Below are 27,915 nucleotides of genomic sequence, written 5' to 3'. Positions count from 1 at the left end.
GCAGACCTCACTCCTTTTCATTTGAACATCGTACCACCACCACCACCACCATCAACGACAACAACAACAACATGGTGCACAGAAAGCTGTTTTAGTACGACCACAATTGCGCGTGATGGAACACGAAGAAATACATGTTCTTCTGATGCCCAGCATTCCGTGCAAAGATTGTATAGCTGATTCCCGCTGTTGAACCATCCACTGTAACTCTCTGCATTCGTTAACTGGTTATCTGCCTCGCACGCTCTTTTCTCTTTCGACGAAAGTTGAGTATGTCGTGCTGCCCCCCACACCCCCTTTTTGTTTATTCTTCTTTTTCTTCCTCACTCTTTGTTCACGCCGGGGGAGTCGCAAATCGCCCAGCAGTTTGAGTACCACTCGTCGGCGGAAAATATACGCCTATCTTTTACGATGTCCGCCACGACATTCTGCCGTGAATTAGGCCAGGAGCGCTTACCATGAAGATCCCACTTTATGACGCTCTCAGGGCGCTGCTTCTTTGAATATTACACACTGAAGGATGATGCATGCATATGCAGGTTAGACTCGGTAGTGGTTACTTAGTCTCCAGGCGCCGTTCATAAAAGCGTGAATGCTCCGTAATGGTGTCGAGACTCGAGAGACTCTCCTGCATGTAAGCTTTCTGTAAGCAGCAGCGTTAAGTCCTTCATACTCTCCTGGCAAACGGGCGTTTGTTGTAACAGTGGGGTTACTAGAGTGCAGAGATCCATGTGAACGTTCTGAGGAGGGTGTTATGCAAGAAGACATTGCGTCACGTACCCCTACTATTATTTTTTTTTCCTTGTGGCTATCATCATCATCACCATCATTACACTTCGACTGGTCTTTCGACGTAAGCTATGTACTCGTTTATTTCTTCTTATATGCTTCTTATAGGCAAAGGGGAGACGGTCCTCCATATACTGGAGAAGGGTACCTTGATAACGCGGTCCGTCCCCGGGTGGGCCGTGTCTTTGAATGCGCGGTGAATAGAAAGGTCGTCGGGTGCTGTTCCGGAAAGATTTTTCTTAAATCTTCTTCTGCCTCTCTTAACTGGGTGTTTGCTGGAGTATGTGGTGTCTTCATATGTTGCCTGCCGCTCCATTTCTTGTAGGTCGCATAGGTGGTGATATCCAGAGAAAAGTCTTTAGCGTGTGGCACTCACGCTTGAGTGCACAACACGTTTATTTCGTTGGTCACGTTTTTCATCTACGCGGTTTTGTTTCCGTTCCTCTTGTGTTGCTGTCAAACATTCAAATAAAGCAGTTGTTGCTTGTTTTCGCATTTCTGTGCGCCTTCAAGATTTTTCGTTACTTTGAGCTCCGAGTATCCCAAGCTGCTGTGCTCAAACAAAATTATGGGGCAAAGTGACTAGACACTTGCAGTTTTGGTCGTGCATGCGTTCTCTGTCCTTATTTCTCAAACCATGCTCGACAACGGGGACTATGTTACCTGCCTGTTATGCGACTATTCTTGCGGCTCGTGGACGACGACGGCGACGGGCCATTGCTAGTACCGCCTGCACCGCGCGTTCCAGCACATCCACATGGTCAGTTCTGCCGACACCATCTCCTCTGTACTCTTACATCTTGCGCCTATCTTGAAACCGAAATATTAGCGTGTCTTCGCGTGTCGGCTAACCCTGGTGATATCAAACCTTTTTGTTTGCAAACCTACGATGGGAAGAATAAAAGAAGATGGGATGCTACACTTCAGTGCGATAGCAATGTGGCAATGTTTTAGAACTCGTCTCATTTGTTGACTCAAGAATAGATATAGCAAGATACGGGTAACAAGCGGGCTAAATGGTTAGGGAAAATTTAGGAAGGTGAGTGCTAGCGGCATGGCCGAGTGGGCTAAGGCGTCCGCTCGTTGGTCGTAACCAAGGTCGTGCTGAAGACTGGGAGGTGGTGGGTTCGAATCCTTCTACCGGCTGTGCTGTCTGAGGTTTTCCCTGGGTTTTCCGAAGACTTTCCAGAAAAATGTCGGCACAGTTCCCCCTGAAGTCGGCCCAGGACGCATACTTAGTCGCCCCTGTCCTCCACTCCTTCCTGCTGTCCTCTCTCCGCCTGTCCACATCTGTACGCCGCTCATAGCCACATTTGCTTCGCGGCGCTAACACGCAATCCAAAAAAAAAGGAAGATAAGTACACAATCTTCTGTGTCTCATTCCATAGAGTCAACAATACTAAGAAAAAAAGGGGGAAAATAGCGTCTCGACGGCAGAGGCATGCCACTCTTGTGTAAATAGGCGGCTATTGGTTTTCATTTATGACACCTAAGTGCGACATTACATCCGTCGCTGCACGCGGCATCATAGACACCCACTAGCACGCATGCGTCTAACTCTGTCCTCGCCGCGACTGCTCCCCATCATCGAGCTTTGCCAAAGGCAATCCCTCCATAATCGACCCCGCATCCCCCTTGGACATTTATGGTACCTAAAATATGTGTTACTGTGCCCGGTGTGCACCGATGATCAGCTCGGCCATCTACTGCGCTGAAACAGTACTCTCTATCCATGATGGAAAATAACCACAACAGGACTCCGATGGGTCGACGACAGCAGTTGGGTCTGCGTCTGGCCTTGTTGTCCACGAACACAACAGGGAAGGAATGACACGGCTGTCCCACAGGGCATCCTCAACAACGGCAGAACTAGTCGATACTAGCGACTGCTAGCTCTTCAATACTACTAGCTCTTCAATATGTAGTTACATACCCGCCTTCAGCGCAATGTGTCATATACATAGTGATTCAAAGGCTGGACTACAAGCCATAATATAATTCCTATGCAATGAGTGTATGATACCCGCGGGTCCACGACATTCTGACTGTGTACATGCAATCCAAGGACGCTGGCCATGACATCATGCTTCAGTGAATTCCTGGACACACATGCATACGGGGGAATGAGGTGGCTGAAGAAGTAGCGGACATCTGTCCTCATCAAAACATCTAGTGCCGTACCCCAAAGCAGATGTGCAAGACGTATTGAGGTCTCTTACACAGACTATGACTAGACATCAATGGTTACAAGGCCGCGGGAACTCCTGGTTGCTCAGTCTAGTAGACCCGGTACCACGTTACAATTGGTCTATCCAGACGCTCTTACATAGGCTCCGTCCCGTACGGGAACCAATACCTCCATAAACTTTTGGGAAGGCTGATTCAGCGAACTGTACATTGTGTGCAACCGTGGAGGACACTGAGCACATTATCATGCACTGTTCTAGATACACGTACATCTCAAAGGGCTACCATGAAATCTGCTTTCGACCGACTGGACAACCGCGACTTTCACCTCGTAAGCGCCTTGTTAGCGTTTGTGACATTTATTCAGAGCAGTGCGTTGGAGTCAGTCTATTAGGACCGTGTGATTCATTGTACGCTATGCGTTAGCCGATGATTTGGCCGATATTTATCGTGAAAGCGACTGGACTTGTTTTCTTTCTCTCGTTGGAGGTGGGGGTCTGTTTATGGGGGTAGCCGAATTTGTCATGTGACGAATTCATTATCTCCCTATTTTCTTTTCTTTTTTTCACGAACATCAACCTAAGTGAACCCTGTGAATAAAATAAAAACCTTTCATGAAAAAAAAGAGCTGGCCTCAGTTGTTTACTATTTCGAAGAAAATGAAGCGAATCAATAAATTAAGAATACAGGAAATAGTAGGGTAAAATGTTAAGGAAGATGGCCAATTAAGGAGGTCAAGGGACAAGCAATGTGGCAACGTTTTTAGAACGCGTCTTTGTTGTTGACTCCGGGGGGGGGATCTATTTATTTTCACAGGAAAGGTCAGCCAGAAAGGACGGCTTGCTATTCCTTAATACATGACAGCGATAGACAGGATACGGTTAACGACCGGGCTGAACGTTTAGGGAAAGTATACTTTTTTTTTTCTTTTGCAAAATAGCTCGCTTATCCAGGTCCGACCTTGCGGTAGGGCCCCACACCAAAAAGCAGTAACTAAAGCGCGAATAGATTAATCCGTAACAAAGTAACATAGTGGCAGACCTAGTTATATGTGTTCTGTATCTGTGCACATAACTAAATATCCGAGCCTTGGAGTGAACATAATTGACATGTAATGTCCAAGACAGGTTTGTTGAAAATATTACACCAAGAATCATAACACTGCCAACTAGGCTGGTAACTCTGTTACTGATCGCGAGGTTCTCTGTTGGTTCTTTAGGTTTATTTTTGTGCGGAGAAAAGAACTGCTTTAGGTTTGCTAGCGTTCATCTTCAAACAGTTGGAATGATCGGCCCAGGATTTTACTTTCTGGATCACTCGATTTGCAGTATTAACTAGTCTGTCAGGATCTGGACAGGTACACAATAGACAACAAGCGGGGTCCACTTGATGAATAAGTCCAGAAAATGAAATAAGAGACTCGAAATTTCTCAGCTGTCAACGCATAAACAATCCGAATGACATAAACTCTAAGTAAATAAATTAATAAAATAAAAAGCGTAGTTCGCTTATATATGTACGATGGTTCAGTTCGGCATCACCGTGTACTGCATACCGTGTTACCGACGCTTCGTGTGTGACGGTCTTCTGCATGTGTTCTATAGTGACGCAAAAAAAAAAAAAGACAATAAAGAACGTTTCCAGGTCGACAAAAAAAAAGTACATTCGTGAAACTTTCTCCTGGCGCATCGGCGTGTACCCTGCAAAACAGTAGGATTGTAATAACTCCTCGTTCACCGAAGTTTCGAGGTCATCTCCAGAGGCACATGCGCATTACCCATTCGGTCGATTTCGCTCCCCCCCCACTTTGGTGGCAATGAGGAATATTCCTGTAACAGAAGTCTCGAGGGACCATCCATAGCTTCTCCATCGTCCCTAACGACGTGTTTCTACGTGCTATTGTGACACAGCTTCTAGGGTAAGAGAATGGTATATCCGGAGGACGGGCCAGGGGCAGAGCTTTTTCTCTAGGGGAATGAATTCTGTAGGCGTCCAATAGAGTTGCGAGTCCATGAGACAGGGGACGTATTGGGGACTTAGTTGTTGTTGCTCCTGGAAGTAGTGGCTTAGCACTGCGCCGTTTGTCAATCTTAAGTGCATTTCGTTCCCGGCCGTGTTTTCGTTGGCAGATTGCACTACTGCGCTGTCGGTATATCATGTACATACACGTCTGAAACGTCGACGATGCATCTGTTCACGATGCCTTCCTCGGCAAACGTCAGACGAGCAAAAGTTGTCACGCAACACAAGTGCGGCGTTTTTGCGTCTAGTGCACAACGATACAAACGCAATATTTTGTTCTTAGATCGACGAAACAAAGAGCGTAGTTAAGAAGATGACTTTGTTGATGCGACACTTGATTTTGACATGTGCACGGGTATTTTCTGGGTCACTGTATTATATTATGTCAAGCATATTGCATAACGAAATGTACGTAATGTAAATAATATATCACTCATCGTGTCATATTCTTATTATGTACGGCACTATATAATAATAAAATTGGCTGCATCTGTGGGTATTGTGACGAACACCTTTAAATGCGATAACTTGATAGCGCCTTCATTTATGGTAAATTTTTATTGAAAGCCGTTTAACGTCGTGTAAAGTCGTTTAATTTCTTCTTTTCCTGTTTATTTCTTTTGTTTGTTTGTTAGTGTGGTGGTAAAGACAGTTTCAGCGTGCGTGCATACGATCACTTCATTAACTTTAGCTTCATTCTCATATCTCACACCTAATGTTTCGCGTGTAATGGTGTAGTGTACCGCGCTCTCCAGCGGTGAATCACCCCATGTCATAGTCACGATTTATTTGTTGTTGTTCGTGTGATCACGTGACCGCTGTCACCGTCACATGACGTCAAATCACCATACGAGAGCCGCAAATACCTTTGCAGATATCCACGGAACAAGGGTATATATACAGAATCAACCGCATCGCTTTTAATGTGCACCGCCAGCATTTTAATCACCATCCCAATTATACGCCTAACACAGACTAATTTTCCCCCCATCCGGCTCTCTGAATGCCGCTCTGTCGAACGATGAAGCGACGATGGACATGCCCAGAGTTGCCTGTCGCCCCTATTCACTCTCCCTCTCTCTCTCTGCAAAGGCAACTAAAATTGACGCTTGGCCACCGCCGGTCGCTTCGCGTAACAAAGATTGTTTAATTAGCGCTTCCATAGCTCGTCCGAGAGACAAAAGTTTTGTAGGCAAAGTCACGCTCGCTCGTTCCGGCGAATATTTCATGCGGGTCCGCCATAAAGTCTGCTAATTGCATCCCTTGTCGCTGTCTGAAGGACACTCTGTCATGGCCTCGTATTAGCATTTTAAAAATGAGCAAACGGGGCGCACACGGACGGGTTGTTTGCTCGTCATACATAACAGTGTTAGCTGTCCTGCTCTATTTGAGTGCCGCGCGACACGTAGGCAGAGCTCCTGTGTCGAGTGCGCTCGCTGTGTTGGATGTCTGTCTATTCCTGCGTTGTGTGACGTGCGGACAAGATAGTAAAATTGTTGTCGCGGACATTGCACGTGGCGTTGTTTGGATGTGACCGCGGCCAACACCCGTATACTCTTAGCGGTGTACAAGTTATATTGAGTAGATCAATTTTTTAGGCGTCGAACTCATGATAAAAGCGCTAAAATACGAAGAGAGGGACGGACAGAAATGGCGCTATGTCTGCCTGCTTTCTGTCCGTCCCTTGTTTCGTATTTTAGCGCTTTTATCATAAAATTATATTGCCTTAGCGGTTTTTGGCAGACCGCGGATCTGCGTCTTTTTTTTTTTTTCCTGGGTATGCCCAGCTTCCAGTAGCAGATATTTGCATTTTCTGCAATGGTACGAACGCAATGATACGCATATGCAATCATACGAATGCAATGGTACGAACACACACACATAAATGGGATGATGATGTGGTGGGTCATTATCCGCCGTTATGGTGGTACACTGCCCCATTGCGCTTGTGGAAGGAATGAGAAAGTGATGATGATGGAAAGGTGTCCTATTAGAGTTCGTCCATTAGTCCAGTGCTGGAGAGGAACTCAGCAACAGCTCGTAGGCCTTGCATCCGATGTGAGGGGTCCGACGATGGCCCGAGAATTTTGGCCAAGTCGAGCTGGCGTTGATCGACGCGTTGGAGTGTAGTAGCCATGACGGAGCGCTCGCGATCGTGCTGTCCGCGGACCAGGAGGACGTGATGGAGGTCACCGCGCACACCACACGTCGAACAGAGGCCGACGACGCCGAGTGGACGCGCCGACACCGAAGAGGTCTTTGAAAGCCGGTGTAAAAGCCCCATTACGACTCATGCGGTGGAAGACTGTGATAACAATGGTACGAAATCTAAAGTACAGTGCATGGAAATGCATATTTTGTACGTTAGTGCACGGCCGGATTTATGTTGCATGTTCTTGCATAAATGCGCACTTCGTCGAGCGAGACGACCGGGAACATAAAAACGAACGTTGCCTCTTAGCGCGGCAGTGCATCCGGGGCTTGGCTAATTGCGGCAGGCAAACACGGATACCAAACGTGGAGAACGACGACCGAGGGATACAGCTTTGGTGCAGTCCTGGGCAAGCTTCAACACAATTTGTGCCGTTTTTTTCCGGAGGTGACTGTGGAAAACCTCATGTACTCCGCCTGAAATCTATTGGACAGCGCGAAAGACTGAAGGAGTTACCGAAACGATAAAAAGGACTGCCAAGTACACAAAACACAAGAGTAAAAACCGGGACTCGTGTACCCGAAACGGAAAAAAGTGGGAGGACGATACTTAAGGTGCTTGACGTTTCGAGCGGAATCTCTTCATCAGAAAACTGGACTTACCAGAACCCGAGTCTCAGAATGGCGAGCGTATGCTGGACACGTTCGGATGCAAATGTAAATGAGTTGTACCTGAGGTAAAAAGATTAGTTAGTGTTCTTCATCGTAGATATGCGGCGCCAGTTCATTTATATCGCCACAGCCGTTGGCAGTTTCCCGTGCGCGACTGCGCATTTTACAGTGTGAGAACATTTATTTGCAGTAGTTTATTTTGCAACGGGGATTTCGATCACTTTATTTCGAGGTACACCCAGCAGATGTCTTTAAAGTTGCTCCCACTTTTCAAATATGCTCCCGTAACAACGTGTCACGTCGACATATACGCTGCGCATCCAAACACCGGGCCTTCAGCCATGAGAACTTGGAAGACTATATCGGTAGTGCGCTGCCACCAGAACTGCAAGTAGAAGATGACAGTAATTTGTCCTCTCTTATCTAGTTATTTCTTATTAGCGTTGACGGGCTAGAAGATATAGGCTAGTTGCACAAAAATAAACGTGTTTCAAAGTTGGTGCTGCATAAGTCACTGCAGGTCTCTGCATTTTCTCTTGCATATTTGCACTCATATCTTGTGGAATTATAGCGCATATAAATCCACGGTTTCGGTCTGCTTTGGCGCATTATGGTCTTAGTTGCCGATGCGCCAATAAAACACGAATCATCGTCATCATCATCATCATCATCATCATGGTTATCGGTTATCTACCAAATAAGCGCAGTGCAAGTCAGGATGCTGCCTTCCGACATTTGGTTTCCTCGACGATGATTAAGTTCACGGCAATGCAGCTGTCTAGATGTATTCGGAATATTATCTGATATACTGAGTTCACCTACAAAGACATCTTATCTCGCTGGTTATCTTGATAACGTTAGGGACGCTGCATTTCGGCCTGAGATGCTCTTGGAGTGAAACTGAGTTTGGAGCGCAAAAAGGACGCTCTTCCACTCCCTTATCCTCCAATGAATTATGTCCTTACACCAATGAATTACACCAATCAATTGCGTCCTTTTGCGCTTCACCGCGACCAGCCGCGACAAAATATGTAAACCGAAACCAATTAATTACTGCAACAAATGACCCGCTTCGGTTGCACATAAAAGGCCCACTGAAGGTCTCAAAATGGATAATGCCCATTTTAATACCGACGGCACCCTATTTTAGAAGTTTTTTTTTTTTTACGAAGCTTGTTTGATTTTTTAAAAAATAATGAGCGCCTCCCACTTCCCACTCATTCACACGGTACGGAGCTTGTAGGTGGTATCGGACAGATACTAGCAAAAAAGAAAGTTCGTCGATTGGTGCACCCGTTCGCCAATTATTTATAGCCCGGTGATTTAACTAAGACACCCGGTATATCAGGGCAGATTTACACGAAGGAAGGTGTTTCCTGTTGCTTTTTTACAAAGTTTGCGTCTACAACGAGAAAATCACGTTTCTATGGTCGCAGCACACTTGTTCGGGCACGTGTGTGCGTGGGCGGGAGGGGGAGAGGGGGGCAATCTATTTATTTTGTCAGGAAAAGCCATGTCAAACATGCCTACAACAGCATTTACCCACCATTGGTGGCGTATTCCTTCAAGTTGGCTTCACCTGGTTAGCATGCAAGTATTCCGGGAAGCACCTTTACAGTTTGTCGCGCCGACAGAAAGGCCGCTTCGAAACAGTTAGCTGAACCCCCTTGTCCAGAGCAAACCCGGGTCACGCCCGTCGCACCTTGAGCGAGCCGTCGCGTCACATTGACGAAGCAAACCCGTACGACTACGCCTGGAGCACGCACTTACACCCTCGCCCAGCGCTGGGCAAAATTTGCTCGCCCAATGGAATTCACCATAAGAGTGTTCTGGTCGGGAAAGATAAGACGAAGAATGTGAGAAAATATATGGGTGTCGTCTACGTCTACACGACCGTAAAATATTGAGTACATTGGGAGAGAGGAAACAAATCTTTTTCGTTATATACACACGCGCGTGCAGAAATTAATCACTATAACACGGCGAAGAGGAAACGCTCCTGAATCTTTCAGCACTCAGTAGCATATTCGACAACCACTAATATTAGTGCCGTCGAACAACACCTATTTAGAGGATGTATGAGCTTGCGTTCTCCCTAAATTACGAATGAGAAGAACTAACAGCTCACGGCTTCTGTTCGCCGCAAATGCACAGAATGTACCGGCGCCGAGGAAGAACAATATTTCACTGGGCGCCATATTGCGACTCTTCTGATTTACGACCGTAATAACACGACGTTCACTTACCGCAGTAATAAAATATGCAACACCCAGTGTCTCCCTCCCTTCCTTCGTGCAATTTACGCAAAGCCAGTGTAAGCAAGTCCCGTGTACAACATAAATGATAATTTGTCTTCTGGTACCAGTGACCTTGGGTCCTTTACTTTATATTCCGCCAGGCAGCTGTCGTTGATAAGCGAGCCAAGCGGTCTGGTTCAAGAGATAGACAGAATTAGCATGCCAGCACCCCAGCTGTAGACCGTGTCTTCGCAACCTGACGAACCTCACCTCGCCGAATGCATTGAAGTACTGGTAGGCAGCGTTAAAGAAGAATGGAAGGGCTCAGAAAAAGAATGTGTGCGGAGTAGTAAATACTACTATTACAAGCCGTGGGATACATATTCGAACAAAAAGTATCAGTGCAAGGGTCAGAAAAGCTATACTTCCATGGGCTGCTAATCTGCAGCGTCATGTCAGTCGGTCAATAGAGAAGCTCGAGCCTTCTTCTTTCTTTTTGCCGGTGTGTTTGACGTCGCACGTGGTGGTGGTGGTGGTGGTGCTAATGAAAGAGCTCGACTTTGTCGGCCTCACATACGTGGGCAACGTCACGACTAATGCTCTGGAGGAATGTGCGTCCTGGGCCGACTTCTAAAGGTCATCTCACGTGGCTCAGTGGTTAGCCTGCTGGCCATGTCACGTCGAGATTCGGAGGTATCTGGGTTCGGATCGTGGTGCGAGCTGCGCTCTCTGGGTCCGGGTTTTCCTCGGACGCTGTCAGACATACAGGGTGCCCTAGGAAACGCGTCATTGAATTATAATAAAAAAAAACTACGCCACCTAGAATCATGCGGTCAACGGTATTTGTTCTTACTGGGTTTTCGCCACCTGCTGATGTGAATGTCATGTAACGTAAGTTTAATTATGTAAATATTTGCGCTCTGAACTCAGAAATTTGCCAGGTAAAGGTCACTTTTTTGCCGCACCAATGTGAAGGCCGTGCCGAATTTATCAAATTCGTGATAATTGATGGTGATATTCAGGAGCTATCCCATTGGAAAAAGTAGCCGAACGTCATGCTTTTCGGAGCACCCGAGCATAACACGCGAATACTCTTTGAGGGCAACGCCCGTCTCTGCAACTGAACTGCCTGTATAGGTTGTCCAGTCTGATTAACGCTGGGAGGCCGAATGTATAGATAAACGCGAAGTCTTCAACACTATTACGAGGAAGTTTGCAATAAGCTAGGGCATTAGTGTCCCCATCATGTGGCCCTTCTTATAACCGTCCTCGAAACTTCCCAGTCTCCGTTACTCATACCCTTTCCCTTTCAGAGACACTGGAACGGCCAGTAAATCTGCCGTTTTGCAGGGTCCATAATCTTATCTGCTGGATCCTTTTTCTGAAAGCGGCAACGGCCTCGGCGAACTAGGACAACATTGCCCGAACCTCTCAAAAAAAAAAAAAAAACTTCACGAAGACAGCGATCCTGGACGTTGCTAGTCGCTCCGTTGGTCAACACGTCACGAAGACAGATATCCAGAAGGTTCCCAAGCAGCACAATGTACTGAAAGTAGAGTGCAATAAGGGTGGACGGTGTGTGTCTTATCAATGTTCCTTAGTTTCAAGAGTCTATTCAAGGTCTTCCACCTACCCGTCCACCCCTATTGCACTCGACTTTCAGTACATTGTGCTGCTTGGGTTGCTAGGGCGGCCATGGATGGCGTACTTGACCTGGAATATACCGCTATTTCCGCACCCGTGGGGCTGGTAAATATTGCTTCCAGCACTGTCTGTCAGTGCTGAATCGAATTCGAGTATTCGGAAGCTCTCGCGAGTGTTTGTCTGCAATGACCTTCAGTGCGTTTTTCACACGAGTCTGATAGTAATTCGCAGTACTTCACGCTTGTAAACCCTTTGTTGTGGGCACTCAAGACGACGGCACCAGCGTTTAATACACCGGCAACGTTACTTCGCAGTTGTAGAGCTAGTAGGTGGCAGTGCAAGCTGGCGCCTGAAAGTTCTCGAACACAAAGAACCCCATGGTATTAGGCCTGAGCAGGATCTTGTGGTCTGGAAGTCGAACGTCGGGCATGATATCTGGGAAACGAAGTTCCTCGCCCACGCGCAGAAGTTGCCCATTCAGTGTGATGTCTTCCGACAGAAGTCCCTCTCGACCAGCTGGACTAAGGACGTAGTGCAAACGTCGGTTTGTTCGAAGCTCCACGTTCTTCGGATGAAGTTCTACTGTCGTGTTCCCGACGTTGAGGCCGAACAGCAGAACGGAGCCTTTGTGAGGACGTAGAGCGCTGCAGTTATGAACGCACGGTGAATTAGCAACACTGTGCAACAGACCCAGACTTTTAACGTACCCATCTCGTAGACAGTGAGCATAGATTCTCACACCTTCATCATCTGGGTCGATTTTCAGCTCTAGCACTCTAGGTCCAACGAGCTTCTTGTGAAGAAGGCTCACCCAGTAGCCCTTATACGAAAAAGAAAAAGAAAACGAGATATGATAACGATACAATATCGATAACGATAGAGGTTTTATGGACCTAAAGGGGAACTAAAATGAAAAACTTCTCTTCGCGGAAACATTCTGCTGCCGTGACAGCAATGTAAAAGGAACGGAATTTACCCCTTGTGATTTATACGGATTTTTTTCTCTCCGCTCTTTTGCAATAGGCATGACACGACGCTGTGGAGAGGGTGTCCAATCACAGCGGGATATCTTTTGCGGGGACCAATGGGAGCTCGTCCTGCATTGCCGCGCCTCTTGAAGGAAGAGCGAAGAGGGAAAGTGCAAATTGCGGTTTCCTACGACATAAATCACGAATCCCGTTCCTTTTCTATTGCTGTCGTGGTAACGACATTTTTCATCCCGCGGGCGAAAACTTTGCATCGTATTAACACTCACAGGCAAAGGCCGGAAGTCACTGGTGAGAAGTCGGTTGCTGCTTCCGAGGAGCGCTTGTCGGATAACAATATCTACACCCAATCGGGCTGCCATGCCCAACGTGTCGAGCCACCTGTGTAGAAAATAGAAAACGAAAGTGGACAATACAGTTGTCTCAAAACATATTAACGCTCACAAACGCGGCCTGTTTTGTGATAGGCTGCTGTGAGTTTTATCGCGTTATCTGTGTAAATGTTGTAGCCGCTGATTATCTTGTCTTAAGCGATGACATACCGAATGCCAGCCGATCTTGTTGTAAGGAAGAGATGAACATCACGCCGTACGTTAATGCGAACAGTAACTATAGTTGAGGAGGCGCAAGTGAAAGGGAAACTAAATTCCATCCTCTCCCGTCTCGCATCACGTGAGACGATGCAATGTATTCAAGCTACTTTCTAATTTTGGTGTTATTGCGGTAGCCGATACTGATATAACCTTACAAGAGGGCCGAAGCGTAGGAGTCCGAAACCGCAAGGAGCCCATCTCCAGCTGCTGAGGCTTCTTCTGTAATCCAAATAGATTTCCGAAGTGCGTTCCTTTTCAATACCCCTGCTACTCGCTGGACGCTGGACTTCAAGCCACGCAAGACGTTTCCCTGGAGCAGGTCACGAGGCGTACCGTACTGGTCGTTAAGGTAGAAGCTACATGGCATGAGGGTTTGTCAACTAAGGGCCTCATAAGTTATCCCGCTAGAAGCACGAGTGCAAAACATAACACTTTATGAGCACTTACTGGTGGAACGTTATAGCGTCTAGGCTGGTATGTCCTTCTTCCAGGAAACTGGGAAAATAACAAAACACTTTTTGGTTTCAAGTGACATTAAAGTGGAAAAATTGCTCTTCACAGAATCAATGACGTCGTTACCTTGACATCAATACAAAAGGATGATTCATCGGTTAAGGCCACTTTAGGCCTTCTTCGTCATACCTATCAAGAAATGCAAGCGCTTCGAACGAAGTATCTTTTATGTCGGGACCAACGAGCTTGCTGTTTGTCGGCCAGAAGAGTAGAAGGTGCCGAAGGGCGCTGTAATCCCGTGCCAGTTCGTCCGGTCGCACCAAGCCGCTTTTCTCGAGTTCTGAAAAGCGCGAGCGATATAACCGCTTCCCGTACTAAACGCATGTAGTAGCATCTCACCGCTCCCGAGCTGCCAGTGTACCGAATACTTCATGGAATCTGTAAAACGAAGCAGGCGCACAGCGTTCGAAGTGTCCCACCCGCCGCTCTTTCTGTTCAGCCCATTCAGACTGAACAGCAGATCGAATCCGACGTCGGTTACGAATTTGTTCAGTTTAATCCAGTCGTCGCCTGTGTGCGTGGCAAGATTTGTATGAACAATGTTTCTAGACGGTAACGGCGAATTCGACTGGACAATCTGGAGCGAGCATATACCCAAAACCGCTAGAGAGGGACAGAATCTGGTGCGGAAGGACCGAATCCACCAGCGAAAAACAAACACGCTCCGGCAAAGATCCCGGCGAAAGTCGCCCCCCAACGTCCGGCAAACTCAGTGAGTCGAATAAACGCTCGCTCTTGCTCGGCCTAGCAAGATCCGGAAGTGACGACATTAACTCGTTGGACCTCCGGCTCAGTTCGAGCTTTCTCGGCAGAGCAAGAGGGAGCGCTCCTCCTGAAACCACTCATGAAACACTCGATCGCTTCCTATCCGGACCGACAAGTGAAACGCGTCACTCCAATCCGGATCGACGAGTGAAAGACCCATTCTATACGCCACATTGCAAGAAAGACCGCTCCATATCAACCAGTCTAATTCGCCATATGGTGCGAGGAAACAGGCTCCTACCATATACCATGACGACCTTATTGCCACGGTCAAGGCCAAGGTTTTCTTTCCAGTCCTGTGCCCCGGAAGGGCTGGTGCGGTTCTTTTCGGTGAACAGGATGTAATTGCTGGTCTGTCCGCCTACACGAAGCACAGCAGGAGCAAGAGGTCGGCATATAGTCACCAGTTCTTTGGCTCTGCGGGGCGCAATTTAAACTGGTGGTTAGAAACCATAATATTCGCAGCTGCGTGAACCTATTGCTACGTGAAAGCATGGGCACCCTGACTTACGCCATTATTATAATTACATCGTGATTGTGCAGAGGCAACTGACTGCCACGATGTCCTAAGTGGTCCACACAGGGACACACTATACGGGAAGGCTATACGTATACCACAACGGCGAAGCGAACGATGAGCGTGGTAGAATTATTTACGTAGTCTGTTAAAGGGTACCCTACTTGGCGTTCAACCACTCAGTGCATGTGTGAGGATCTGAGGAGAAGCTTTGCGACTAACGTGGTCACGATCCATGTGCCCATGATGCATTAGCTTCTACTTCTTATGGTGGCATCGCATATTGGTGCGGTGCAGCGAAAACACACGTGTCAAAGAACAACGCTTGGCTTACTCGAGGTTCAGCTCCTCCCAGTCCCATCTCCGGGAAAAGACGGCAGAGTCTAAGTTGAAGGAGACAAACTTGTCGTCGACAATGTGCACGGGCCCCTGGGTGTCCACGGTGATGGTGTAAAGCTTCCACTGCGTGTTGGGCGCGTCGAAGTACACCTCGGACTGCGCGGACACTGCAGGCACGGCGTTGTACAGGTAGAAGGCGTAGCAGGACAGCGCCAGAGTTCCTAGGCACAGGAAGAAGAGCGTAAAGTAGCAGAGCTCGGTAAGCTCCGCTGCGCGCTCAGATTCTGCTGGGTTCTCCTCGTCAGGCATGATGGTTCCAAAAGGGGACGAGGAGAACAGTGTTAGAGCGTTCTCCTTCTTCTTCTTCTTCCTTCAGCACATGCCAATTGTCGTTACTGCAACTCCACCACGGTGAAGCAGACGGTTATGGTCTGTGAAGGTTACGTGTTATGTGGTCGTTATTTATGATGAGAACAAATCTGAATTTTCAGCACTGTCACACAGGTCTACGCACTGTTGCGCTGGCGTTATGTGGAGGGAGTAGCTTACAAGCATTTGCCGCTGGACGGATTAGGAGAAGGATACTAGGAGGAGGAGAAGGATATGTTCTTGGAATACTTGTACCTAACCATGATTGGCTTGGAGAAGAAAAAAAAAACAATATGGAGCCGGGTGCTCGAGCTCACCTGTACTGCTAAAGTGTGCTAAAGAACGGCCATTGCTCTGAGGTGGAAGAAGAAGAAGTAGTGTGGTTAGTAGCACCCAGGGGCTGGTAGGGTTAATGATGCTGTGATGGCAGCATAAAGAACGAACAAGCCAAAAATGAGTATGAGATGAGTAAAGTAGCCCATAAGTGTCTTTCTGCCGACACCAGGACCTAGCCCTGATCTCAGTTTTTAATACTCTTTCACTTCAAATCATCCTGTACGGACCTCAAAGATCAGGAGATGCAGAATCTATGAGAGGAAATGAGGAAAAAAAAACAATGAAAATTTAATACACTTTATAGTGAGACGATGAATGGGGAGTTTCATCGCCAGGGGCGATGCTCTACCCCGTTGCTGGTGGTGATGATATGAAAATTTGAATATTATGTTTAGTCCGTATATTAGTCAGGTCATGCCTCTTCGCTTGCACGAGGATTGGCACAGCGACCTCTCACTCCTGAGAGGGTAATTCAAAGTCATCCATAGTTCCAAATGAATAGTTCGCGTTATCTCTTCTGATTACAGAAGGACTGTTTCTGTTAATGATTTGTTGTGTAAGTGTGCGTTTGTGACCCTCGCTGTGCGTCGTGGAAAGGCAAGGCTAAATTTTTTTTGCATTCGCTTCTTCATCACAAACTGGAATGTGACATTGTAAATTTTTTAACTCGACGAGTTACGGGATGCAGGAGACTGAATCATGCGATGTCTCTAGAAGTACAGTTATCAAAAGTCGACGCTCACAAGTTTTCATTTTTGCAACGCACAGCGGGGGATTGGAACAGGTTGCCCGAGGAAGCTGTCGTCATTCAAGATTATAATGCTTTTTGTTCATGGATTCATGAGAATGTTCACACCTGCAAGGACCCAAAACTGGGTCTGCAGTATGAATGAATGAATGAATAAATAAATAAATGAATAAAAATAGCCGTCTTGTGAAACTCTATAATTCATAACTTTTGTGCTGCCTGAAAAGCGCCCCATACGTAACTTCCCAAGATTAAGGCATGCTTATTATGCTCACAACCCTCTTCTGCTTACCCTTTCTCCACGTCATCACCTAAACAAAACACAAGACGTGCTTTAACCTCGATCCTGCCACAAATGATTATTTTGACGATCATTTAAACCTCGCCCCGACGCACGACGCAAACGCCCGTTTCCCTTTCCTCTCTGCACGCCCACCCTCTCGCCCTCCTTCGGATGCCAACACCACTCGAGCCATCCGGTCACGCTTGAAACATGCGACAGTCATGGTTACACTGTCGTTCTTGTACAGCCTCCCCCCCCCCCCCCCCTCTCCCTCATCCGAGCACTCCTGGCCGGGTACCTCATTATCTGGCAGGCTGCGATTGAGCATTATCAGGGCCCTGCTGCAGTTTCTGTAATCGAAGAAAACTCCGTAATTAAGCTTATTAAGAGCGGCAGCGCCCATCGTCATCGTCAGTCACAACCGGGTGATTAAATGAGTCTGTGCAAGGGAAGTTGAGGGGAAAGAGGGAAGAAAAATATACTCCACGCTCAGCGAAGTGCCGCTCTCCGTTGAATTATTGGCTCTTTGATGTATTTGGCGGGTCAAGTGCGCGTCCGGGCCTGTTTGCGAGATCATGTTGAAGCCCCTCCCCCTGATAGCCAATTTGCGAAAGTGAATGCGGCAATCGTGCGAAGAAGGATGAAGAAAAAGAAATGGAAGTTGTTGTAAAGGGGGAGGGAGAAGGGAGTTAGGGCATAAACTACTTCATTGGTAACTGATTATCGATGATGTGATAATTAAACGTGAGCGCGCGTTTGGGACTGACAGTAGCCGCGGATGGCAGATTCGCGCTCGTATCCCCGCAGCCGCGCTTGTTTGAAATTGATGCATCTGGCACCCGCGCGGATACTGAGTATACTGCGCATGCGCGGTCACTATTGTGTTTGTAGGAAAAGATAGGTATGACGAAAATATGATGTAACAAACGTGTTTACTTTCGAGCTTACAGACTTTCTGAAGAAGGTTATATCGTCCACATTTTAGACTCAATGCTGCTCTCAGATATGGCTCCCCGCAGTGGACGTCTGCAGAAACACGAATGGTTTTTAGCGAATAAAATGCGGATACCGCGCGCACCGCAGAGGCGTACGTTATATCCGGAATTTATCCGCGCGAACTTCGAAACGATATGTTTTACCCGCAGACCAGGATATCGTGCACACCTCTCCTGACAGTTATTAACTTGTAGAACTATAGTACCATACGCAGGTCTGTGCAGCGCCAGTTGTTTTCTTCTTTCTTCTTCGGGTCGCCTTCACCCGCTCGGCCATGCCGCTAGTCACAAGTCGTTGCAAAGGTCAGTCACTGGTCAAAAAAAGTCGCGTGTTCATAGAAATGACACCGCCCATCACCGGTGGCAGCAACCTGTGTGGACAACGTGGATGTTGGATCGGCGCATAGTTTTTTAACACATTTAGATCTGTGTGAGAAGTTTCATCCAATGTTCTTGCAGTAAAATGTGCATAATCATAGTTTTCTCGAGTCGTAAATCCGCAAGTTATAAACTATTATAAACGCGAGGGCTGCTGAATGTGGCCTTGTCCTGCTCGTCGCTCCAGACGAAATGGTAGGGACGCCGGTGCTAAGACACACTCAGCCGGTGTGATGTACTGAGAATTCGCAACAGTAAACAGCCACGTCGAGTAGAAGCATCGCGTAATTCATGTACCAACGAAATACGTTAAAGAGGCACCAACCTTAACATAGCAAGTCTTGGCACAATATTGGATGGATATTGGTCATGCTTGTACCATATTGGTCAATACTGGTCTGTATTAGACCTGTATTGCCTATATGCGGCCAATATAGGACCAAGGTATTGTGCTTCTTGTTCGTTGTTGTGGTTCTCGTTCATGTAAATTAAGAACACAACAAGTTCAAGAATAGAGGCTTGTAGGACACCAACTGCTATAGAAGATTGCTGAGAGTACTTCTTTGAAACAGTCATATTGTGGTCTATCAGATGTAGTGGAATGCCCCGTATTCCTACCTTTCAGGTTCCATCAGAAGGATCTAACGATTAATCAGACAAAATGCTTTGCTGATAACTAAAATATAAAAAAATCCACAACGTGAATGTGCAGACCATGCGGCAAATCTACGAGTCTGGCAACACTGGGTGGGGGACGCCTCCATCTTGACTTTTTTCTTATGTTTGTGCGCGTTCTTTTCTTATTTTATGCGCGTTCACTTTTACTCTCTCTCTCTCTCTCTTTCACTGCAAGCAGTTTTTCGAAGCAATTTTGTCCCCGTTTTTTAATATGTCAAAGACTTTGTTTCTGCAGTTTGCCAGTTGTGGGGCATACCCATATTTCAGTTTGGCCCATGTTCCCGTTTACATGTACAGGGTTAGTCTAGCAAACGTTACACATTTTGATCGCATCGTAAAAATAGAAGACTGGGTTTATCCAGCACCAGACTTTGCAGACTCGTAGCCATTTGTCTGAAGTGTTGTTGGAATTTTTCGTGGGCATTATGGTCCGGTAGAAGAAAAATTAAAAATCAAGCAAAATTTCACTCTATGCATTTTCTATTGCCTATCACACTCAAAAGCCGATATTTTCTGCTGTGTGCGCTTCATTTTCATTTCACCACACACAGGTGGCACCAGCATACAGAACAAGACTGGAACATGAGGATTGGTGCATAGTGTCAGAATCGGCCTGTCAGATCGTTGTAGGCAACGCTACCTGTGTGAAGTGATGTGAACGTGGTGCAGACACAGGAAAAAGTGGCGGTGTTTGTGTGGGATAGGCCATTGAAAATGCATGGGACGAAATTTTGCTTTATTTGTAATTTTCTTTCTACATGACTATAGCGCTTACAAAAAATTCGAATGAAACTTCAGATAAATGGCTATCAGCCTGCAAAGTTCGCGATGGGCCAAATCTAGTCTTCTATTTTTACAGTGCGATCGAAATGTGTAACGTTCGCTAGAATAACCCTGTAGGTTCGCAGTACATGGGGGAGGGGGGATATGTTTATTGAAGAAAAAAAGGGGGAGGAAAGGTTAGTGAGGCGTAGACCGACTTGTTATTCCTTTAAGAAGAAAGAAAAAAGAAAAAAAACACACACGCACGCACGCACGCACACGCACCCGTTGTTGTGCAGGACCGGGCCGAGCAGTACATGGCTTGGCTGCACAGGGAAGCAATGCCACCTGTGCAGTGCACTTTGAAACAGACTCTCCACTTTCCCGCACGCGGCAAAAAGTGCTCTATAGAAGTAGTGGCGCCACCTGAATGCCGAGAACTAATATTGAGCCGCAAGAGCACCAACCAGCGGCGTCCTGCAGTGGTTCGTTTTAGAAATAAAAATGCCGCGCAGTTTGAATGAAAAGTAGTTGATGGCGATATTGTGAGGTTCAGTAAGGGTCGAGTTCCTCGTAAATAAGGCACTGTAAAAAAATATGATGACAATAAGTTGTCAGGTGTGGTATCTAGGGACACCATACCACTGTTCTCTAAAACTTTTCAAAATGTGCGCTATCTACGCTTTTTTTGTGTGTGTTAATTTTTCGGTCTGTACATGCTGTGATCTATTCAATGTCCGGCAGATACATACGCAGATACATTTGCAGCTATATGAAGATATCCTACGATCTGAATAAATGTGCATCACAAATAACTTAACATACTTTTCACTGTAATGTTGTGCATTGTTGAACCAGCCACATTTCGGTATGGAACTTTGCACAGACTCCCTCGTCCGCGTCGTCGCTTGAGCATGCGTGTCTAGTGTCCGCACAGTTTGTAGGGCGTAGTAGATTTTGCGTACATGTGTAAGAGGTTTCCCCCTAGCAACAAAAGTGTACTTCGTCTCGGAGTACCCCCAGAATAAAATTACAGGATGTTACGAATGCTCACCGTTTATCACAGCGTTTATCCCTGCAATGGTACTGCGCACCAATTGTGTCGATGACCCTTTTAACCGCTGTACTTTTAACCAGAGCATCAAACCGAACTGGAACCGGAACCGAAAACCGGAATGACAAGTTATTTTTGCCGGAACCGAACCAGAACCGAACCAAAAAGGCCGCCGCCATTTTGGAGCTGAACCGGAACCGAACCGATTTAGAAAATTTCGGTTACCGATTCAAAATCGGTTTCAAAGCATCGAGAGTTCGAGACTGACCGTTTTTCATCTTACCTACCTTAAGTGCCCCAACTTGTTGTAACAATGACCAGTTCATGCGGCACTTTTTGGAACCCGTGTCTCAAATACAAGCGGAAATGAATAGCTGGACGCCCGCATCGATGGAGACAACGTCGGGCAACTGCGCTCAATAGTTTCGTTTTCCTGTGGACAAGCGTCGTTCAACCGGTTCGGAACCGAACCATTCCGATATGTGTCCTTCTGAAGCTGAACCGGTATCTAACCATTATGCCTGGACCCGAACCTGAACCGAAACGGAAAAAAATTCGGTTTGATGACCTGCTTTTAACTGAGGCCCACGCAACGAGCTGCCTACGCGTAGCTCCGGTGTCGCCACGTAGCGAGAGCTGCCGCAACTTCAACGATGCTAGAAGCTCCTGCTGCGCGGCGCCACGAGCGCTCATACAGGCAGCTCCACGCACACTTCACTTTGAAGACTAGACCAGCATGGAAAGGAAATGAGGTGCCCTTCTGCGCCGAAAAGTGAAGTTGAAATGGGGACGTCAGCCGTCTGACGTTACTGCTGGCTTTCTTATTTCTAAACCTTAACGGGACTATCACATCCAGAAGCGTGTGTACGTACGAGATCGATGCAGTAGATTTGGCACCGCTTCACACAGTCTTCATGGCTAAATTTTTCTCGCGAAAACAGATTACATATTAAATAAACGAGTTTTCAGGATTCGCACTGCCTTTGCACCTAAGGAAGCCCCAGCGATAGCAACACCATGATGACGTAGGCAGCCAACCAATGGGAGCGCAGCGCAGGCGACTGTCTCAGAGCTCGTCCGTTTCGCGTTCACAGCGCAGTTCACTAAGTGAAAAGTCCTCTGTAAATACGCCGATTTTCGGTTATATGTGCGAATTCTGACGTCACCGTGTTACCTTCCGGAATGCACAAACACGTCCTGCGCTAACCCAGAAACAACATTCCGACATTCGACGAGACGATCGCAGATTGCCCTGACCTGGAGGCATCCCGCCGGCCACCACAGGGGCGCTCCCTGATTGGACTTGGCCGTGTGACGTTTTCTCCGACCTTCAGAGAGGGCATTCCGCCATATTCTCAACATCTGGCGACTGCTCTCGCCGTGCATTGTATCAAATTGGACGGAAACTACTACACTAATTCGTTTCCAACTTTCGGCTTTATTGTCGGTGATGAACGAAGAGTAAAACGGCGCTATTGTTTCCGAATTGACCGGGACGGACTCGACAGTCCCTTTAAGCAGTCGTTTGTGACCTCCTGATCTTGTCCTGATTAGACGTCATAGTCAACATAATTTTTGTGATCATGAACGTATTTCTTATTTATTTATTTTTTAGTGTAAGTTGTCCGGTGCTGGCGACACGACAACTTAATTCCCCCCGAAGTACGACTGCATCGTATCGGCTGAGTGGGTCTTATTGCCGCGGTGGCGTTATCGCATCCTTCGGGGACTGCCACCTGCTCGGGGCCTCATTTGCAAGTCTACGTGTTCTACAGTGAGTGTACCCGATATAGAACTAACTACAGACTCGGTAGTTAGTTTTATTTCGGATTCACAAACGGTTTGGCCGCTGATGGTGGGCGCGGCCATTTTTATGGTCACGCGCATATGTTGACGTTTGCAGTAACGTACGAAGGGACATGTCCAGAATGCATTGCTTTCCCCTGGCACGCTATCGTCTAAGGACCGATATACTGTAGGGCACCCTTGTGACTTTCTGCATAGCCCTTTGAAGGGTAGCTTGGGATTACTAGATAGATGTAGCCGTAGTGGATCTGAATGGCTCCCAAGGTGGCGTGTGCAAATCCCTCTCATTGTCCTTCTTATATACACTTGAGCTCGTCCCCTACCCTCACGTCCCTTGTCCTGCGCTTTTCTCTCCTCTCGAATAACTCCTTATGAATCCTCCTTTGTTTATAGGGCTATTCGATTTTTTGGAGTACTGAAGCGAATAATCGTGTATTTGATACGATTTCCAAATCGAATATGGAATTCTATATTCGAATTTTGAATAGAATCAATGTTTATTCCAAATTGAATATGGGTTATATATTGGAATAGTTCCGGAGCTGTACAGGCAAGGCCGAAAACGGCACAAGACAGGAACAAAGGAGGATAAAAGAAACAAACAAAGAGAGCGGAGCTTCATATTCTTATCTGTATGCACACATTGCGGATACGTACTATTTGTATCCGCATACGCTTTGGCGCTGCGCCGCTTGAAACACTGTGCAGAACCCGCTGATGAAACTACCTACTGTTTGGATTTGTGGCCACTTGGGCCCGAAATGGCGCTGTGCAATCTTTGCTGCAACAGCCCTATCTTTACCTTATATCAAATATGCATCCGGTTCGGTTATACAACCATTCGATTTTTATTCGTTTCGGTTTTAAGGTATCCGCTTCGAGGTTGCGCATCTATTCGCATTGCATTCGCTGTGATTGTAAAGTGACTATTCGCATAGGCCTACCTTCTTCATTTTTTTTAAATGCTACACAGAGCATAAAAATATTTGTCACGCGTATTCGAGACGAAATTTTTTTTTCGGAAATATCGAAAAAAAAGTAGTTTACTTCACCTTCGTTTTTTATTCAGAAAGTAGAAAACAAATGAAAATTTTCATTCTTCTATCACTTGTTTTATTAGAAGACATCAGCGAACACATCATAGTGTAACATAATTAGGGGCCACACCTCATGTGTCGTATTACCCCATTCATCATCATCAGTTTATCTGTTGTTGTTGTAAAGTAATTAATTAACGTTACCATTGCAAATACGAAATATAACAAGTATAGGTCAATTTTACCATTAGTGCAAGGCTTAACTAGAAGCAGCAAACGCATGAAGTTCTTACGTTGAGATGCAAAAATTACCGGTGATTTTGACTTGCTATAGAGAAAGTGCTTTGTTTTCAGGAATAATAAAAGAAATCCCGGATATAAATTATAGTTTCATTGTTCAGTGACATATAGTTACATGGGTATACGAGTGTTCACCGTATAAATAAAAAACGAGATCTTTTTGTTTTTATCTATAACGGACATATGTTTCGTTGATATTTTGGCCTTGGTTATCCATGGTATATAGTTTGTCAGAACTTTAGATTGTTGTTGTTGTTGTTTACTTCCGGGAGGGAAATTTTGGGCAATTTTTTCGACGCCCATGGAAAGAACGAGAAGAAGCCCCCACCCTGTTTTTCCATTTTTTTTTTTTTTTTGCTCTGGCCTCGCATTTCTGAACATAGTACGAGGAGAGCGGTCAAACATTTGGGACCAAGCTTTAAATATTATGAGTCTATATTATTAACGAAGGTAAACCATTGCGTGAGAGGGAGAGGGAGTTTAGGCGGTTGCGCCGAGGGTGCGATGGGTGAGGGTATGAGCACGAGTGTGTGTGACGTTTGTCACATTTTGTCATCAACTTATGTCGCGCACAGCTGCGATCCATGGCTTTTGGTACTTAATTGCCCTCTTTTGATAGATGAGTCGCAGCCATGCGCGTTGGAGTACACGTCGGCCGCTAGAGTTCCGTTTATCCTCAACCGTTTTCCTTTTTCTTTGTTTGAGTTTTTGCTGGAAATTTGAGATATTTTTAGATATACAAGCGTGAAACTTTAAGAGTTTCGCAATTAATTATGGCTTATGCGCTCGCGAAAGGAAAGAAAGTGTGACAGCAAAAAAAAATAAAATAAAGATCGTAACAGCATAAACCTTTCTGACCTTGTAACATCAGAGGTGACGGTGAGGTGGTGGGTTCGAATCCGACCACCGGCTGGGCTGTATCAGGTTTTAGCTTGTTTTTTCCGGCAGACTTTCCAGGCGAATGTCGACATAGCTCCTCCTGAAGCCGGCCTAGGACGCACACTAACCCCGCTGTCCTCTCTACATCTGTCCAAGTCTGTACGCCGCTCATAGCCACAGTTGCTTCGCGGAGCTAACACGGAATAAAAAAAATATATCAGAGCTATAGAACTGATAAAGTACTTACATTATCAAATACCGTGTAATCAAGATGGTAATAGCTGTTACTCTTTTTTGGCATGGGTCCAAAATTTCACATAGCAGTTTTCTCAATTCAACCTTTTATTCAATCTGTTTTATCAAGCCTGCCTTTATCAACCTTTTTCGATCAAGATTTTACATCTCTTATGTCTTCTGTACTTTCATTTAAATATGTTCTTCTATAGTAGTGAAGTATTAGTTATTGATTATTAGTTTGGTTTGTATTTTTCTATGTTTTTTATACCTCCATTTAAATACGTTCTTCTTTATTGTTGAAGTATAAGTTATTGCCAGAGCTTGTACTAGAGCGTTAGTTACAAATATGGTATTATTATGCTGAGTCTCGTATGTTTGTCCCCGCTGACAGTGGGTGACTGAGGCCTTTGTGAAGTCTCTTTGAGACTTTTTTGCCTCAGCCTCCCTTCACCCTTTCCTTTTCTTCCTTCCTTTCCTTTCTTCATTTTTTTCTTTCTTCCCCTTTCTTTCCTGGGAATAGCAAGCCGTAGCGCAGGCTAACCTTAACCCTCCTATTTTTTAATGTAATAAACATATTCCGTCCCCTCCCTTCACTTACTTGTGGTAAATAAATAGATATCAAATATCAATCTATGTGCTCCTCAGTGAACATAATCGTCGTAAAGTCGTGCCATTGCGGCGTAATTTGTTAGCGCACGTGGCCGGTGATCAAGACGTGCGCGTTCGATTCTCATCGTTGTCTGGCCTTTCCTATAGACCTTTTTCTGCGGGACAGGTGGCGCGAGTGAGCAACGTCAGCGGCCCAAAATATGCAACGCGCGGTAGTTTAGCAGACGACGGTGGCACTTTCAAATACATGGTCTCGAGTTGTTCGCACTTGGCAAGATGCACCGCTTTTTCTGTGGATTTCCCACAGGTTTTGTAGCTTTCTTTGGCGCTGCGCCGCTTGAAACACTGTGCAGAACCCGCTGATGAAACTACCTACTCTTTGGATTCGTGGCCACTTGGGCCCGAAATGGCGCTGTGCAATCTTTGTTGCAACTGCCCTATCTTTCAGTGTTCTTCGATAGACTTTGATACGCATTTTTCGGTTTAAGTGTCGGCAATAATGCAACTTCATAACTTTAAGAAAGAAACAAACTTAATGTAACAACTTGTCCACTACAGTAGCCTAGTATTGGCGACTTGTTCGTACACCAAAGGAGAATAAATATAAGCATCGATTTCTTAACCCAGAACGGAAGCTTCGATGCCGGTATCGATTGATTGATTAAAAAAAAGAGATATGGAGCGTCGTGGGTGTCATTCTTTGCGACGGTTGCCCCTCAGTGTGTTATATGGTGAAGTGTGTTTTAAATGTGCATCAGTCGACGCATGGCACGGACAAAAATCAGATCACACCATAATCACAATCATAATCTGTTCCTGACATCCAAGGATGTGGTACATAGGAGGTCGCTCACCAAGATATAGATTGGAGGGAGCAATCGATCACCGTTCTTCCACACACACACCCACTCGAAAAGTGAACAGCAAATGGAAGCGGGACACTTCCTTTTGTTTTGCCTGGCTGTCGGTCGTCGCGGGCCATTTATACAGAAGGCCTGGTCGAAAGTTGGCTGTCCAGAACCTGGCGAATCATCCACGCGAACCAGGAAAGGGCGGTTGACCAATCTTGCCGCTCCAAAGAATTGAAGACGACTCACGGGTTTGTCAGTTCTGGCCCGTGTCCAACTTGACTTTCTTCTCCTGCGTCCCAGAAAGCTGTTCGCGATCGAGCCCTTTCTTCTCCTTATTCTTCCTCTTGGAGGACGTTGGTTGCTGGTTAGGTTTGTTGTTCACGTCCTCTGTACGTGCGATGGTTAGGATCCTTGCTTGTGTTCCTAAGGTGCGATGCGATAATGAAAGGGTGAGATCCGTTGGAGAAATCGCGAGAGTGATGAAGTTGAGCGTAGAGTTCTTTTTGTTCCCTGCTCGACGTGGGGTGTGGCGTGAGAAGCAAATGAAATCGGCGAAAGGTTTGGGAGCTGCGAACTTGGTGTGACAGGAGCGAGTTTTTGTTGAAGCGTACGCGATCGCCTTGCGGACGCAAGGAAATAGCGTGATCACATTGCGCATGCGCGAGATGTAAAGTCGTATTCTACGCATGCGGAGTGCGCAGCCGCTATTTCCTTGCGTATGCAAAGCGATTGCGTACGCAGTACCAAAATTCGCACGAGAACGCTTCGGTGGTACGATACGAGTGTACGTGTGTCATAAACCAAATCTTTATAAAGTTTGCATCCTTGTTCAACAGCTTTGTCTTTTTGAAACCTCCTTGATACGCACCAGCCTATATAGGTGATCTCTTTTACACATTGGACAATCGACAGGGTTGCAATGAAAGGAAGTCATGAAGCCAGTCTCGGGAAGTAACTTAGTTTCAATTAAGAGTAATCACTTACTGAGCAATTACCCAGTAACTGTATTTAATAACTCCTTCGAGAGCAACTCTGATGTCGAATACCAGTTGGTGGAAGGGAGTAAACGAAGACGCGAGTAGTTGTAATTAAAGTAGTTAATCAGTAAGTGATTATTTTAACCAACTGAGGCTGCATAACGAAATACCCATCTCCATGATGGCCATTTGACAGGCAAA

At 46.2% G+C, this 27,915-nt stretch overlaps 2 protein-coding genes across 7 annotated transcripts in view; one reads left to right on the top strand and one right to left on the bottom strand.

Moving 5' to 3' along the window:
- The window catches only part of LOC135366738 (leucine-rich repeat-containing protein 15-like), a 584,634-nt gene that overhangs the window by 320,338 nt on the left and 236,381 nt on the right, over positions 1-27,915 (top strand). The gene's annotated exons all lie outside the window — the stretch shown is intronic.
- On the bottom strand, positions 11,923-15,787 carry LOC135366086 (heparanase-like). Of its 2 annotated transcripts, XM_064598741.1 has the most exons (9): positions 15,411-15,786; positions 14,801-14,976; positions 14,134-14,304; positions 13,924-14,074; positions 13,729-13,776; positions 13,437-13,637; positions 12,958-13,069; positions 12,410-12,522; positions 11,923-12,346 (listed from the first exon to the last, which is right to left on the bottom strand). In XM_064598741.1, exons 1-9 carry the CDS (start codon positions 15,722-15,724, stop codon positions 12,025-12,027), a joined length of 1,608 nt encoding a protein of 535 aa, XP_064454811.1. In that variant the 5' UTR covers positions 15,725-15,786; the 3' UTR covers positions 11,923-12,024. The 2 variants fall into 2 exon arrangements, with proteins under 2 accessions (XP_064454811.1, XP_064454812.1); XM_064598742.1 differs by lacking the exon at positions 14,134-14,304 and having other exon boundaries at positions 15,411-15,787.

The sequence above is a fragment of the Ornithodoros turicata genome, chromosome 8 (genome assembly GCF_037126465.1).
Source record: "Ornithodoros turicata isolate Travis chromosome 8, ASM3712646v1, whole genome shotgun sequence".
In the NCBI taxonomy this organism is placed as follows: Eukaryota; Metazoa; Arthropoda; class Arachnida; order Ixodida; family Argasidae; genus Ornithodoros; species Ornithodoros turicata.
The sequence above is the reverse complement of the archived record's forward strand: the minus strand, read 5'-3'. Positions and strand labels throughout refer to the sequence as shown.